Genomic DNA, 15,311 nt, shown 5'->3' with positions numbered 1-15,311 from the left:
CATTTGTCTAGTACGGTAAGTTTTACCAGATAGTTTGTTAACAACTTGAGCATCTGTAGACCATCTGCTGGGGACAGTCCAAATAAAGATGGACCTGATGTTCCGAATCATTTTTATCTGATAGGACACTAGCAGCAGAGGTCTTTATAAGGAGATAGCAGAGCCCTGAAACCCCAGGGTGGTGGATCCTTCCGTCAGTCAGAAGCTGTTCCCTCTGGTGGAGGGCTGACCGACAGCTCCATCTCCCCTCCAGGATGACATGACCTACTGTGGGAATCTGAACCGGAACCTTGGAAACCTCTGGTGAGAAACTTGGACTCTGAGGGTGGGCGGCTTATCCGGAAGTGTTCTCGGAGCCCTCGCCATGTTGATGGCGACGTCAAAGGCGGTGTGCCAAGCCTGACCCGTTGGCAGCACAGCTGCCAGGCATCCCAGGATCCCCTCTGCTACCCGAATGGCTTTGTCACCTCTAAGGACTCAACGGTCAGGTCACTACAGGGGGGTTTTTGGGGGGCGGCACCATGTGCTCTGGCAACGCTGACACTGGCATGTTCTCCTGGGCCCGGGATTAGATTCTAGCCTCTTAAGACAAGCCCTGCATGCTTTGAAGGCTCCGGCACTGATGTGTCCATGTGCCTGTGACATCAGCACATCTGGAAGAGATTAGAGATGGAAACAGGGCCCTGTGGGGGAGAGAGCAGACCTGCCTTCCTCTAAAAAAGGCCATGTCTAATAATAACCCCGCTGCACACATCCACTTGTATTAGTACATCTACTACATCTGCCTGTTTTACTTTAGTAATAACAAGGAGATGCTGTTTCTTATTCACTTCCCTACAGCCCCACAACCGGAGCACACTTAGGACTCCACATAGACTTTAAACTGCTAAATCTCTGCATGTGAATAGAACAATGTGTTCTGAGTTCAGTTTAAATTGAAACCTTTTCCTTATTCAGTGCACCTGTTTCACCAGGTCCTTCTCATACTTGGTCAGGGCAAAAAAAGAAAAAGGAGTAAATTGTTGATTGTTGATTGAAGGAGTTGATTAGAGTTGAGTCTACAAAGCCTTAACAAGTTAGAGGCTGGAGTTAAAATGTTTGAGAGAGTCTCCAATCACACTCAGTGGTAAACACATGCCGTGAGATGTCTGATACACTGGCGTCACACTGGCCTCTTGTTTCTTGCCATCAAATTTGCATTTGCATTTTTTGTAGGTTTTGCATCGTCTTTAACATGCAAATGCAGCACCGTGGCATTATGGGTAACCCACAGGACATGGTGCCTTGTGTCAAATAATGTGAGCTTTAGTGCACTGGAACTTGTCTCAGACTCTGACATCACTGCTGTAATGTTGTGCCAGGCTGACAGTGGAACCATGGTGTTTTCAACCCAACCAAATCCCTCCCCCAACACACCACACACACACACACACACACACACACACACACACACACACACACACACACTCACTCACTCACTCACTCACTCACTCACTCAGTGCTAACAGCAGCCGAGCACTGATCTTCCCTCCCCTCATTAGTATAGATGTCACTATACACATGAAAATAAACAAATAAATAAACAAACCCCAAACTACAGGAAAACAGGAACATGGCGGCTGCCGTGACATCACAGGTCGTTCCTCACTGAGAAACTACTGGCACAGGGTCGTGCATCGTGACAAGCCTCAATATGTCCTCCTCTCTGAGTGTGTCAGTGTCAGACTTCCCCACGGTCTCAGACCTTCCACTAAAAGAAGACCAGAACTCCAACAGCAGTGCAAACAGTCATGAGTTTTCACATGCCCCGCTGTCCTCTCAACCGCAAAACGCCGCTTGAAAAAGAGCAACGTGCCACACGAAGTGGGGGGGGGGGGGGGGGGTGTAGCAAGTGAACCCCTTCAAGAAACAAACAACCAAAACCGAAACCTACCCGATGCAGGAGTGCCTTCTTCGCCCTGAACCAAAGCTGAAGAGTGAGCTCTTGCGGAGTGAGCGGTGGTCTTTGTGCATGGTGTTGGCCCGCGGGTCGGACCCGTCGGTGTGCACACTACTTCGGCTGACACCTGACAGCCCCACAGTGTCGACGGCACATTTTTGGGGACTGATCGTGATCAGCCCTAAAGCAAAAGCTTGGATTACCCAGGGGTGTGGCTGGAGTGGGTGGAGCTAGAGGGTGGGGGTGGGGATTAGTAAGAGGAGGTGTGGCACACGAGCTTCAGTCAGGTCAGGTATGGAGTCCGTGGTCTGAGGAGCCGCTGAAAGTGTCCCAGCCGTGGGCCCTGCAACACTCCCGAGTCCCGCGACCTTGGAGAGGCACCAGTGAGATCTTCTCTACGCGCTGCTGGTGAGACTCCGTTGGCCCGTTTGGCCCAGCTCTGGAACAGAGGTCTGCATCGCTGTCCTGACGTGCTGGAGCGAAGCTCTGCGTTCTTCTGCAGGGAGAACAAGAGCAGTAGGGGGAGCGACAGGGACGACAGAAGATCTGGTGGAGCATCGACCTCTGGGCTCCCGAGAGACGCACGCTCAGGCTACGAGCTCCCGCTAAGTTTCCATATTTGTTTTGCACTGGCTCCGTGTCCAAAGTTGGAAGCGAGGGAGGGCCCAGGAGAGGGAGGGAGAGAGAGAGAGAGAGAGAGAGAGAGAGAGAGAGAGAGAGAGAGAGAGAGAGAGAGAGAGAGAGAGAGAGAGAGAGAGAGAGAGAGAGAGAGAGAGAGAGACTTGTCGAGAGAAGATGTGATGAGGATCTCGGCCGTTCTGGGCAGGCAGTGCCGGTCCAAGAGTCGCTGAGCTGATGCGTGTGTTGGGGGGGAGGGGGGGGAGAGCAGTGAGTAGTCACACACTGTGACGCTGTGTCTGCTACTGCTTGTGTGTGTGTGTGTGTGTGTGTCTGGACTTGTCGGAGCTAGCTCTGGGTGTCTCCTCTCTGCCTGCACCGGCCCAGCCTACCACGTGGAAGCACATTACACCCCCAAGGGGCAGTAGCACCACACACACACACACACACACACACACACACACACGTATGCACACACACATTATGTATTGTTAGAGCTGATAGGGAACGGGCAGGGGGGGGGGGGGGGGGTGAACATGATGGTGGGAGGAATGAAGGCTAAAGAGAGGAGTGCGGGGTAAAGAGAGGAGTGCGGGGTAAAGAGAGGAGTGCGGGGGAAGGGAGGAGTGCGGGGTAAAGAGAGGAGTGCGGGGGAAGGGAGGAGTGCGGGGTAAAGAGAGGAGTGCGGGGGAAGGGAGAGAGCAGATGAAAAGCGTTTTGCCCCCTCATTCTTCCGCATGGTTACAGACGTGGAGCGCTGCTCTGACACGCTCTCCTGTGTAGCCGCTGTCCCCCCTCGTGAGCCGCTCGTTTGCGTCTCCCCCCTCGTGGGCCGCTCGTTTGCGTCTCCCCCCTTGTGAGCCGCTCGTTTGCGTCTCCCCCCTCGTGGGCTCGTTTGCGTCTCCCCCCTCATGGGCTCGTTTGCGTCTCCCCCCTCGTGGGCTCGTTTGCGTCTCCCCCCTCATGGGCTCGTTTGCGTCTCCCCCCTCGTGGGCCGCTCGTTTGCGTCTCCCCCCTCGTGGGCCGCTTGTTTGCGTCTCCCCCCTCGTGGGCTCGTTTGCGTCTCCCCCCTCGTGGGCCGCTCGTTTGTGTCTCCCCCCTCGTGGGCCGCTCGTTTGCAGGAGTCATGTGGAAAACCTCGACAAGCTCCATGTCTGGGCTGCCGATGCGCCATCCCGATGTAGACAGCAGGCCTTTGTGTTATTGCCTTTATCAGTGACCGTGGCTTGGCCAGTGGCTGTGAGCCAGAGGAAGAGGGTGAAGGAGGGAGGGGGAGAGAGAGAGAGAGAGAGAGAGAGAGAGAGAGAGAGAGAGAGAGAGAGAGAGAGAGAGAGAGAGAGAGAGAGAGAGAGAGCGACTGAGACTCATTTGCCTGATGGTGCAGTCTCCAAGCTCCCTGGGAGTGTAGTGTGGTGGCCAGAGTTGTTTGAGAGTCTGAGGCAGGCAGACACATGCCACAGATACAGCAGGTGTGAGGCAAGTCTGACTCATTAAGGTAAGGCGCTGACTCAATACACAGGTGAGTCAGTGGGATGAACTTTGCTCTTAGCTCAGCGTTGAGGGCTTGTTTTCAGAATCATATGGACGCGTATGAGAGGCCTGTGGCTGAATCATCTACCTTTTCATGTAACATAATCCACAGCACAAGCATCTAATTGTAGCAGAAAGCCAACGAGTACAAATTGCTGCTGAGAACTAGTTACTGATATTATCCAATACATGGTTCACACTGACTCAAGGAAATGAATCATGAATTAATCTATATACAGTGTTGAGCGTTAGCTATTGTAATTCAGGATGCGGTTGCTTATCCAATACTTCTAATTCTAGTAGAAATTCTAGAAAATATAATTTACATGCAGCTATCCCTTTGTCTTAATATTAAGACTGCAAAATGCCATTTGATCAGGTCTAAACCACTGCAAAGCTGCTTCAGTGCATCAATAAAAATAACATACAGTAGCGCCATGTAAAAATATGAACAGCTTTGCGCATGACTGTTTGGCTGTGAGCAGCAAACCGCTCATCAATGGTGGAGATGTTCCCTCTCGACAGGCCTCCAAACACAAAGCAGACAGCTGCCACCACATACCTACACAGCAGCCCTTCACTGGAGCTTATCTAAAGCCTATCTGGGCACTCTCCTGAAGAGGTAAATGGTTCCTTTATCTTTTATGACACCAGAGCTAACTGCTGAAAGCGATGGCCGGGCTCTACTTAAAGTAAACACGCTGTTGGAGTGTCGTTCTCGGCTCGTCCTGTTTATCTGATTTGGCAAACGGTGCACATGCATGGTACTAAAACGCACTTTATATTTCGGGTTGTGTGTGTCGTGTTTTTGCTAGAACGTCCACCTAGAACATCCTTGACCTTCCCTCAGATGCTGGACGTTCAAATTAGAAAGGCCACGTCAACATACGGCCGAGTCGCTGATGCTCTGCCCTCTCCATCTGCCGCGGTCGTTCCGGGTCGTGGACGCCAGCGCCACGCGAGACGCGGAAGAGGCCGGAAGCTCCAACGCGCTCGTTAGGCGACGGACCGCCCTGCGTCATAGGGCGGTGACGCTGAGCACGTGACCCTCCTGGAGAGCGGGAGGAGAAGCCGCACTCTAGGAGTGAGCACGGAGAGCTCCGTGTAACGTCTACATCTGCAACACGTTCGCTGGGAAGACTGGGGAGACGGTTTGAAAAGCCTTTGGGTTATAAGTCAATAGGGGACTAAGACCAGACGTCTGCAGTCAATTGTAGCACGACAGTATTATTTTATTGACCTCATTCAGGTTTGAGGTTTTTTGGGTGGAAAAGACCTGAATCTTGTGATTGAATTGTCTGTTAAGCCTGTGGAGAGACTGACTTCATCATTCTCAATGAACTCTGCAGCCAGTATTGTCACGTTTGCACATTTTGAGTGGAGTATTATAGCAGAGAGGAGCTATCTGGTCTTCGTGCCTTTTGATGTGGAAAGCAGACGTCCTCTGTGCACATGCCCGAGAGAATAATCAAAGCAGCCTGTGGAAACGTCTGGAACTGGCCCATATCCCTAACCCTTTGCATTTCAAATGGTCACGTTAATGATCCACTGAATACAGGTCAAATCACAACCACCAAACTTCACAACCACCAAACGGGCAGCGGCAGGAATTTCACAGAGTCCCACAATTCTGATTTTACCACAAAACAAAAAAATATCAAGATGTATAAAATGTCAAGAGCCTAAATGCAACAATGAAGACAAATCTTCTCCCTTTGCACATTTGAAGTTTCACATCGGGGCCCTTCGGGGCCCCTGTCTCCCGTGACTGATAGGGGCTCTCGGACACCATAAATACTCCCAGGCTTGATTTGTGTAGGACGATTTAGGAGCCAGACAGGCCCATAACTCTTGAGTTTGAAAGATGAGCACATCTTATCTTCGGCCCTTGTATCCGCTAGACGAACTGCTGAGCAATCATTCACAAGCTCCTCTGCCCAAACACCCAAAGGACTCTTGAGGTTCAGTCAGGAGAAACAGTCCATACTGACAAGAACGTGAGTGTGACTGCAGCAGCCTATGGCCTTAGAGTATTTACTATGATATGAGTCATAGAGTACTATGATATGTACTCCTGGTGTTTCTTGATGTGACTGTAGCAAAAAAAAAAAAAAATAGATCATGGAGAGATGCAATTTCTAGCGCATAAACTTAAAATGTCCATGTGTTGTTGGCATTCCTGTGGCCCAACTAGAAATAAAAACCTGTTGGAATTCTTAGTAAAGGACATAAAACAATTTCCATTTGGTAGGACAAAGATCATAACATTCCTTACATTGAGAAAAGTTATCCTATAGATGTTCATGGAGGTTTTCCTGGACGATCTATCATTCATGACCTTTGAGAGAAATAAACACCTCTGATGTGAAAGTCTATGGAAAGAACTTAAGGGTGTACTCACACTAGGCACGGTTTGCTGGTTCCGTGCTGGGGCCCGGTTATCCCCCCTCCCCACTCCCCCTCTGGCCTGCACTCACACTGGCTTCAGCAACCCGGCCCGAGCACGCTTACGTCATCACAACGCCGCTTTATTTGGAAAAAAAGCGCGCTCGCACAACACTATGGAGTTCACGATTCTCTTTTTATTGTATTTTTGAAGTCGTTTTGGGAGTGCAGAAACACGGTGCAAGCACAGATTTATCGATAATTTAACACAACGATTGTCTGCTAATCGCTTTGCCGCCATGACTGTTTAACGTGAGCATCGCATCACTGACGTCATGTTTGAGTTCCAGCGAAATGAACCAGACGAGGCACCAAGCGGGCCCGGGCACAGATAGCGCTCACACTAGAAGCGAACCGTGCCCGAGTCCACATGAATCGTGCCCTGGCCCACCTCTTCAAGCGGGCCCGAGCACGGTTAACTGATCCGGGCCCGGGCACGGTTGGAGCGCTCACACTAGCCAAACGAACCGTGCTTCGGCAGGCAACCGTGCCCGGGCCCGGATCACAGAGCCTAGTGTGAGTACGCCCTAAGTCTGTATGTAGAGTTCTGTTTCTATGAGGAGCAGAGAGTTCTACATACAATTCACTTTCTCCAAGTGCAGTTAAACTGTACGCCAAGGCTGACTATTAAATATATTGTTTGATTGTCCAAATGTTTCCTCAAAGAGGCGCCAGATAGATGGATAGCGGTGTTAAAAACACGCTCTGCATTTATTCTGGGCTACTGCCAAAAATAATACGGACAAATGGGAACCATTTTGATACAGACTAATGGGAACTTTCCCTGATACTTACAAATATTTGGAACAGGCCCTTAAAGGAAGAGTAACTAGCATGCCCCTTCCCAGTTTCTGTATGCCTCTTATATTGAAATGCGTAATGTTCCACTGAGGTCAGAGGTCAGCCTGGGCTACAAAAAGATCACATAACATGGGTGTGTTTTCTTCCACCTGAGGCTCAAGTGCAGTAGACAAGAGCAAAACAGAGCCAGCTGATTGCCTATTCCTGGCAAACAACACCGGGCTTCGACACCTGAGGCGGAGGGGAAGGCCTGGACCCACAGAGGAACAAAGGGCTCCTTTCAAGTCCTCCACACTACTGCTCACTTCAGTATCGCTCCTACGCCCGCCACCCATGATTTAAACTTTGGTTTACCTTAACAGCACGACAGACCCCTCTGTTCAGAAGGTTCCTCGTGATTCTCGGAGGTGCATGACGTGCAAAAACGAAGCAGCAATGTGATATGGAGTTTTTTTTTTTTTAAGTGCAAGGCCGCTCTGTTGACGATATTGTCGGAGGATCGGCCGAGACGTGCGAGCGCAAGCCGCAGCTGCCGGGAGCTGGCAAGAACTCTGCTGTGGAGGTCGGAGGTTACGGTCGTACCTGGGTGTGTGTGCCAGAGTGAATCGCCTCTGAAGGACGATGCTGCGGTTCATCAGAAGCTTCCGGAAGAGCAGCGGCGAGTTGCGCGGCGAGTTGCGTGGCGAGTTGCGTGGCGACTGCCTCGAGGTCGGAGAGCCGCACGGGGAGCCACCCGATGACCTCGGCCACGTCCTGGTCACCTGTGCTTCCGGGCCGGACGGGCTCCCCTCCTGCTCCGCCTCGCTCATGGTCCCGGGCCCACCTAGACTCCTTCTGGCTGGGTCTGGCTGAGGGAGCGTTCTGGTATCCCCCTCTTGTTCGAGCGAGAATCAGAGACTCTAGAGCACCAGCTGGGGGCTGGGAGACCTCATGAGTGAGGGCCGTGTCCGGAAGGGTCGGGCGGCAGTCATGGGGGGGCTGGGGGGGGGGGCAGGCCTCCTCCCGGCGGGTCCGGAGAATAATCCAACCTCGCTCAGGGGAGCTGGCGAGCGCTTGTGACAGATACAGACACAAGCGGAGCTCATCGCTTGCCCTCTGGCTCCGGCTTTGTTTACATTACAGAAACTCCCTCCCTTCCTGCCTAAATATGGCCCGGTGAATTATGGGCTGGGGGGAGGGGGCATGGAGGGGTAAGACAAGAGGGTGCGGGGGTGGAGTGGTGGCTTTGGCCTGAAAACCCACAGGAGACCCAAAGGTCCAACAAAAAGGGAGGTAAATGAAAGAGTTCTCTCTATAATCATTTCCTTTCTCAGCCCGTCTGCGTGTAAACATTAACCGCCCCCTGGCCTGGCCCCTCCCCCCTCCGGCTTCACTTTCCACAGAGTAAATGTGCCGGGGTGGGGGGGGGGGGGGGGGGGTTGGTCTCAGTCTGGCGCACACGCTCTCCCCCTCACGGATCGCAGTGCTTACAGGACGCGGTCATATGAGAGGCCTCCAGAGAGAACGTGCTGGCAGACTGACGCACGAGGCAGCAGCTGGTCCAGATGAAATGGTGGACCATGGTGGACCATGCCTGCTCTCCATTTAGGTCTCTTCTTAAAACGATAAGCGCGCTCGTAGATGTTTGTGATTTTTGAGGAGCATCGTAAATTGTGAATATATATGTCCTGTATACTCACTCTTGTTTTATTGCGTCATTTATTGCACCATTTGCAAGCCTTACACAGTAATCCCTGAACCTTGAACTTTGTGACTAACACACCAGTGTATCAGTCTGGCCATCTTATTCTAAAGTGAAAGCAGACTGAACCCACAGAGTCATTACATCATTGGGGTTAAGTAAATCATTTGAACAAAGCCATGCAGCATGTTTAACAAATGGGTGACAGTGGTGAATGTACTTTTGAGTCTAAAAGCTCAGGGGTTTTGGGATCTGTGATCTCCCCACCAATACAAACACAGCTGCTGGATAAACGCACGCCAAATTCAACCAGCAGATGGTGCTCCTGGATCTTCCCACCCTGCATGAAGCTCTGAAGAAGAACACGTACAAGGCCACACACACACACACACACACACACACACACACACGCGCGCGCGCGCACACACACACACGCACGCACTCATGCACACACATACGCGTGCACTCATGCACACACATACGCGCGCACACACACGCACACACGCACGCACGCATGCACACACGCACACACACACACACACGCACACACACACACGCACACACACGCACACACACACACGCATGCACACACACGCGCGCGCACACACATACGCGTGCACACACATACGCGTGCACACACATACGCGTGCACACACGCACACGCACACACACACACACACACGCACACACACACACACACACACACACAGACTTTACAGTGCAGGCCAATGTACTTTTTTGGGGACAAATGCTTAACCTTCTAGGGAGATAAGCAATGCTATGTTTTCAATTACATGGTTCACTGAGGCTATCCTCAGAACAAAGCAAAGTGGTTATGAATTTGTTATCAGACACCACAGCAACCATCCCATGCCACTGTTACACTGCATATGCTCCATTCATTTGGACTCTACAATACTAGTCCCCCATTCATGGCAGCCATTTTGGGCAAAATATTTTAAACTGTAGATATTCTAAAAGCTATTTTTGTTATTTTATTCACATAAAACTGTTGTATCTATGAGAAATGATAATATAATGTATAATTATAATAAGATAGCTGTACATTACGTATTTTGTGGTGACATTTCCTATAAATAAATATATACACAAGGAAGCATTTAAAATGATCCAGAGACGAACAAAATATCCATAAATAAAACCCATTCATTTTCCATAGCACAGTAGCCATATGCTAAATAAAATGCTCTTAAGGAAAGATAATTTCATCCTGGCTGCTCTGATCTGGACCTTTAAGGTGGGCTGAGTAAGAGTCGTGTGGACGCCTCAGCTGGACTGGTCCACTCAGGGAGTCGTGTGGACGCCTCAGCTGGACTGGTCCACTCAGGGAGTCGTGTGGACGCCTCAGCTGGACTGGTCCACTCAGGGAGTCGTGTGGACGCCTCAGCTGGACTGGTCCACTCAGGGAGTCGTGTGGACGCCTCAGCTGGACTGGTCCACTCAGGGAGTCGTGGACGTTTCAGCTGGACTGGTCCACTCAGGGAGTCGTGGACGTTTCAGCTGGACTGGTCCACTCAGGGAGTCGTGTGGATGCCTCAGCTGGACTGGTCCACTCAGGGAGTCGTGTGGACGCCTCAGCTGGACTGGTCCACTCAGGGAGTCGTGTGGACGCCTCAGCTGGACTGGTCCACTCAGGGAGTCGTGTGGACGCTTCAGCTGGACTGGTCCACTCAGGGAGTCGTGTGGACGCCTCAGCTGGACTGGTCCACTCAGGGAGTCGTGTGGACGCCTCAGCTGGACTGGTCCACTCAGGGAGTCGTGTGGACGCCTCAGCTGGACTGGTCCACTCAGGGAGTCGTGTGGACGCTTCAGCTGGACTGGTCCACTCAGGGAGTCGTGTGGACGCTTCAGCTGGACTGGTCCACTCAGGGAGTCGTGGACGTTTCAGCTGGACTGGTCCACTCAGGGAGTCGTGTGGACGCCTCAGCTGGACTGGTCCACTCAGGGAGTCGTGTGAGCTACATGCGATGTGAGCTGATTGGCTGGCGCACTCGAGTTTGGTAGACTAGGAGACTCAAGGCCATCGCCGTAGAAACACATTCTTTCATCGGTGTATAGGCTTCTGTTTGCTGTGCCTCACAATGTCGATTTTCTGCACAAGTGACTGGGATCGTTTTGGGACGGGAGATGGGAGTAAAGCATTAGCAGCGTTAGGTGGAAAATTGAACTGAACTGCTGTGCTCCAAATAATATGAATCTCTTTGTAGACTCTTTCAGCGAAGGCTTCGCCCAACGCTCCATCTGTCCTTAGCAGTGCTAAAGCAATCTAAACTAAATAAGTCTCCACAGCAACGAAAAGCAAAGACAATCTAACTTCTCCATAGACTGGAATTGTAGTAGAAATTATTGGAATTGCCGCAGGAATGTTGTTAAGGTTGTCATTCATGGAATAGTTTGAACGGTGCCACTTGAACCTTGTTCAGTGCACTGAGTCATGTGTCAAGTCTCAGCGTGCTCCTGGCCATACGATATCCCCCACTGCTGTGAAGCAAACCCAAACGCTGGCTGCCTGGTTCAGACAGCCTGCAAGATCACCTAGGCAACCCGGGAAGCTGAAAAGCATAAATGTTTTTAGTTAAGGTAAAGATGATGAGATCTGAGGATGTACGAGTGACCTTCAGAATGCCAAGATCTTCAGGAACCTCAATTGGCCTTTAAGAGGTCTGGTATAAGAGGTCTGGTGTAATGGGCCGCTCAGCAAGAGAGACGTGCCTGGTACACCTGAACACACACAAATGGTGTTTTCATCTGTAACGTGTTGGCCCACTTGGACAAGGACAAAACATGATGGAAGAATTGGAGTAGTATAATCTTGTAAAGACGATGACCACATTCAAGAAATGTCCAGGTTCAGTCATTTCAATACTCCTTCAAATATTCAGAAATTCAATCCTTTTTTCAATGATTTTTGAACAAGCTTTGAAAACACTGACCTCTAGTGACCGAGAAAAATGATGCCTACAAAGTTTTATGTGTTAAATATGTGGCGGTTTGTACATAGGCAGCTGGTGTTTATTAACTGTGTTCAGTGGGAAAACTGAACCCTCAAAAACGGCATGTTAAAGAAGATTTAAGGAAGCTCCAAAGCCATTAGTCACGGCCCAAATCAGAGCAGTGCTGAGACCCACACTAACAGCGAAAGCTTCTAATCAATATCACCCGAGCTTCTGTTTTAAAAAAATACCCCGTCGTTACCTCCAAAGAACATCAGGCTAAGAGAAGTAAGCTGTGCACCAGTGTGGCCTCATTCTGCCTCTGCTCTTTGAGATCGACAAACGTGACCACATCGGAAGCCCCTGGGGTGGCAAGACGGGTTTGTAAAAGAACAGATCTATCGAGGTCATCCCTGTAAACCCAACCAGTTAACATCCTAGTGTAAAAGATCTCCCCATTTCAACTTTATGTCAACATTTAACAACTTGCCACAAGGTTTAAAATGAATTACTCCACCGGATTACTAAATTATGGTTCTCAGAATGCAAATAGGGTTTAATCAGTAGAGTTTAGTGAAAGTCATATTTTCACACAATTCAGTTCACATATTAATTTGTCAGGGTGCATATCATAATAGGAACATTTTGGTGGAAAATGTGATTTTGCTTTCTGCAGTATTGGAACAGGTAACATAAAATCCATGATTTGGGGAGAGAGGTCTTATAGAGAGGCATAGAGCACATACTGACTTAACTCCTTCAAAAATTGCAGGTGCATGAAACCTGCAAATAGCCACACAGGGTGAATTCAGGCGAAGCCAATTCCCAAGCCCTCTGACAATAATGTAGATTCACACAGCAGGAAAAACTCTCTATTGACAGAAATGGATGCAGACTGACGGTGTTCCAAACAGCTCAAGCTGTTTTTTTTTCTGAGAGACACAATAAGCCCCAAAAACCTGCTATACAAACAAGCCCCAGATCATTTTACTATTATATGGCAAAGGAGTTCACTGTTTAAATTGTGTACTTTAAGTGGTACTGTACCGCACATCAGTGTCCTGAGAGCCCCTGGGTCCCTAATCACCACAGAACGGAAAAGGAAAGACCTCATGAAGACTTTACAAGCCATTGCGCACTGGTATTCTGGACCTTTCTGTCATCATCATGTAGGAATACTGAATACTTCACCATTCTATTCAACATATACCATTCAAGGGGTTCAAGATTTCTTCTGAATTTCTGAACCTGATCAGTTTAAATAAAAGTAGTATGAAAATTATGAGCTGACCACAGTTAATTTAATTTGGAATATTCTGCTAATAAGCATAGGTCAACAAACTAGTCAAATTAGTCTATAATGATCACAAAACATATCGCAACCACAGGCCATGAATTAGGGCAGAACACGGTGGTCTCCAAAAACGACCAAAAACATGGAGGTTAGGTAAATGAGTGTCAGTGCATTTCTGTGAGGGTGTGTATGCCCAGTGGTGGATGGTGCTCTGTCCTGGGTGTTCTCCTCTCTCTCCTTCCTGCACCCTATTCTGTCCCCCGGGGGGGCAGACGTGTCCAGTAGAGAGTACACTGTGTGCAACTGGCTGCTGCTTCTCACCGCTGTGTGATGGTGGGAAGAGCTTGTACCTGTACTGATTGTTAAGCAACCTTGGGTTCTTGAAATTTTCATTCATTTAGAACAATAAATCCTTCTCACAATATTTGTATTTCTATATTTATTGCACTAGATTTTTCTGTTGTTTTTTTTTTCTGTTCTTGCTAGTTCACAAAAATACCATTTGTTTTGTGAACTCAGTTTCGATTAGAACAAATTTGAAGCCCTTTACAATTGTACCTGAGAAGGAGCTGGTCTTGAGCACAGGTTGTTTTAAATTAAATTCCACCCCTTTCTCAGACTTCACTTCAGCTAATACACATCCGAGCCGGGCGACTCGATCGGGCCTCACATTTCACTTAATTCCAGTGTCATCACTTTGCCACTCTCGCAGATGTCCGCAATCTGCTGGATGATACCAAATAAACTGAAGTGCTGAGAGCTTTTCTTCAGAGCAGCGTAAACCACAACCCGATTTCACGCTCATTATGGGTTTTACGACATCTGCTAGAAAGCATGAGTAGTGAGAAATGAGAAATTGTGTAAAATGTGAAGTATAACAGTTTTTGCATCGTTGCGGATGTAGACACTGCGGCTGAGACCACAGGGATGGGCAGATCCATATTATGAGTGTAACAGGCAGATTGTGAAACTCAGAGAGCTAGCATACACAGACACAGCATCGCAGGTTGCAATTGCACACCACATGGCAATATGTATACCACCCACTTTCCGATAAATCCTCTAATTTGTACCACTGACTGGCACCCATATTATTGAATTACAATTACAGAATCAGATGCTACAGATAATTTATCAGCCATCCTCTTCACTATTTATCACTGGTTATCTTCTGACCGCAGGACCATGGCTGAATAGCTATTATCAGAGTGGCAGCACCATTCTTAACACAGCGGTGATCCCGACACGAGGTGCTTCACCAGTATGAGTGTGTCAGGTACTGCGGTGTTACTGCAATTCTTGCGTGTGTCAATGTCCCTGCTGTGTTGGTAAGGGTCAGCTGCCTCAAAAACTCCAGCAAACACTGGTCTTGTGGTGAGAAATTGACCACAGAGACTTCATGAAGCAAGGTAACACATCTACAGTCTCCGTCTGAACTCCTACGAGGTATTTCTGATAAATAAATGTTTCTGCCAACGTGGGGTCTGTACACAGACACTGAAAATAAGGTTAAGAAGAACCGGGAGGAAGTGATAATGAACAGGAAGCCCCAGTCTGAAGCCTGAACTCGCGTGGACCAATCAGCAGATCGGTTGGAGTCTCCAATGGCAAACACTTCCAGACACATCCTTCATCCGCAGTGCAGGCGTGTTAAGTGCCGGCACAGAGCTCTATGTGCAGGGAGTGACTGTATCACACGCATGTACCTTCATGACATGTACGGCAGGAAGCCTGTTATCCCAGGGGGGTTACACTCATTTACAAGCCACGAAAATGTGTGAAAAACCCAAATCTTCCTCTAGTTAATACTTCTCACAGGGTGAATGTAGGAAGGTTAAACATTTTATTTTATATGCAGGCATGAGAACATCTGCAATGAAGCCCTCCAAATCCAAGAAATAAAGCCAGTACGCTAATAGTGTCATAATAGTTATTTTCTGAGCAATGCATTTGTTTGTTCAACAGATGTGCATTGCTGCACTGAAACACCAGCAATCAGTAATGCTGAACAGGTATGAACAGCGATCCACTATTACCTCATGTTTTTGT

The 15,311-nt window shown here is 49.1% G+C and overlaps 1 protein-coding gene across 7 annotated transcripts in view; it reads right to left on the bottom strand.

The window, feature by feature from the left end:
• Positions 1-15,311, bottom strand: part of LOC143528594 (3',5'-cyclic-AMP phosphodiesterase 4D-like) — a 67,164-nt gene that overhangs the window by 34,606 nt on the left and 17,247 nt on the right. Inside the window, exon 1 of one of the 7 annotated variants that reach the window (XM_077024370.1) lies at positions 7,916-8,256. The exons of 4 other annotated variants lie outside the window; for them this stretch is intronic. In XM_077024370.1, the coding sequence (XP_076880485.1) occupies positions 7,916-8,142 (227 nt within the window). In that variant the 5' untranslated portion in view covers positions 8,143-8,256. Of the gene's footprint in view, positions 1-1,933; positions 2,910-7,915; positions 8,257-15,311 lie in introns of those variants that run through there. 2 more of the 7 variants (XM_077024373.1, XM_077024377.1) reach the window with 2 other exon arrangements.

This window comes from Brachyhypopomus gauderio, chromosome 12 (genome assembly GCF_052324685.1).
Source record: "Brachyhypopomus gauderio isolate BG-103 chromosome 12, BGAUD_0.2, whole genome shotgun sequence".
Classification (NCBI taxonomy): Eukaryota; Metazoa; Chordata; class Actinopteri; order Gymnotiformes; family Hypopomidae; genus Brachyhypopomus; species Brachyhypopomus gauderio.
Note: the sequence above shows the minus strand (reverse complement) of the source record. Positions and strands in the feature narration are given on the sequence as shown.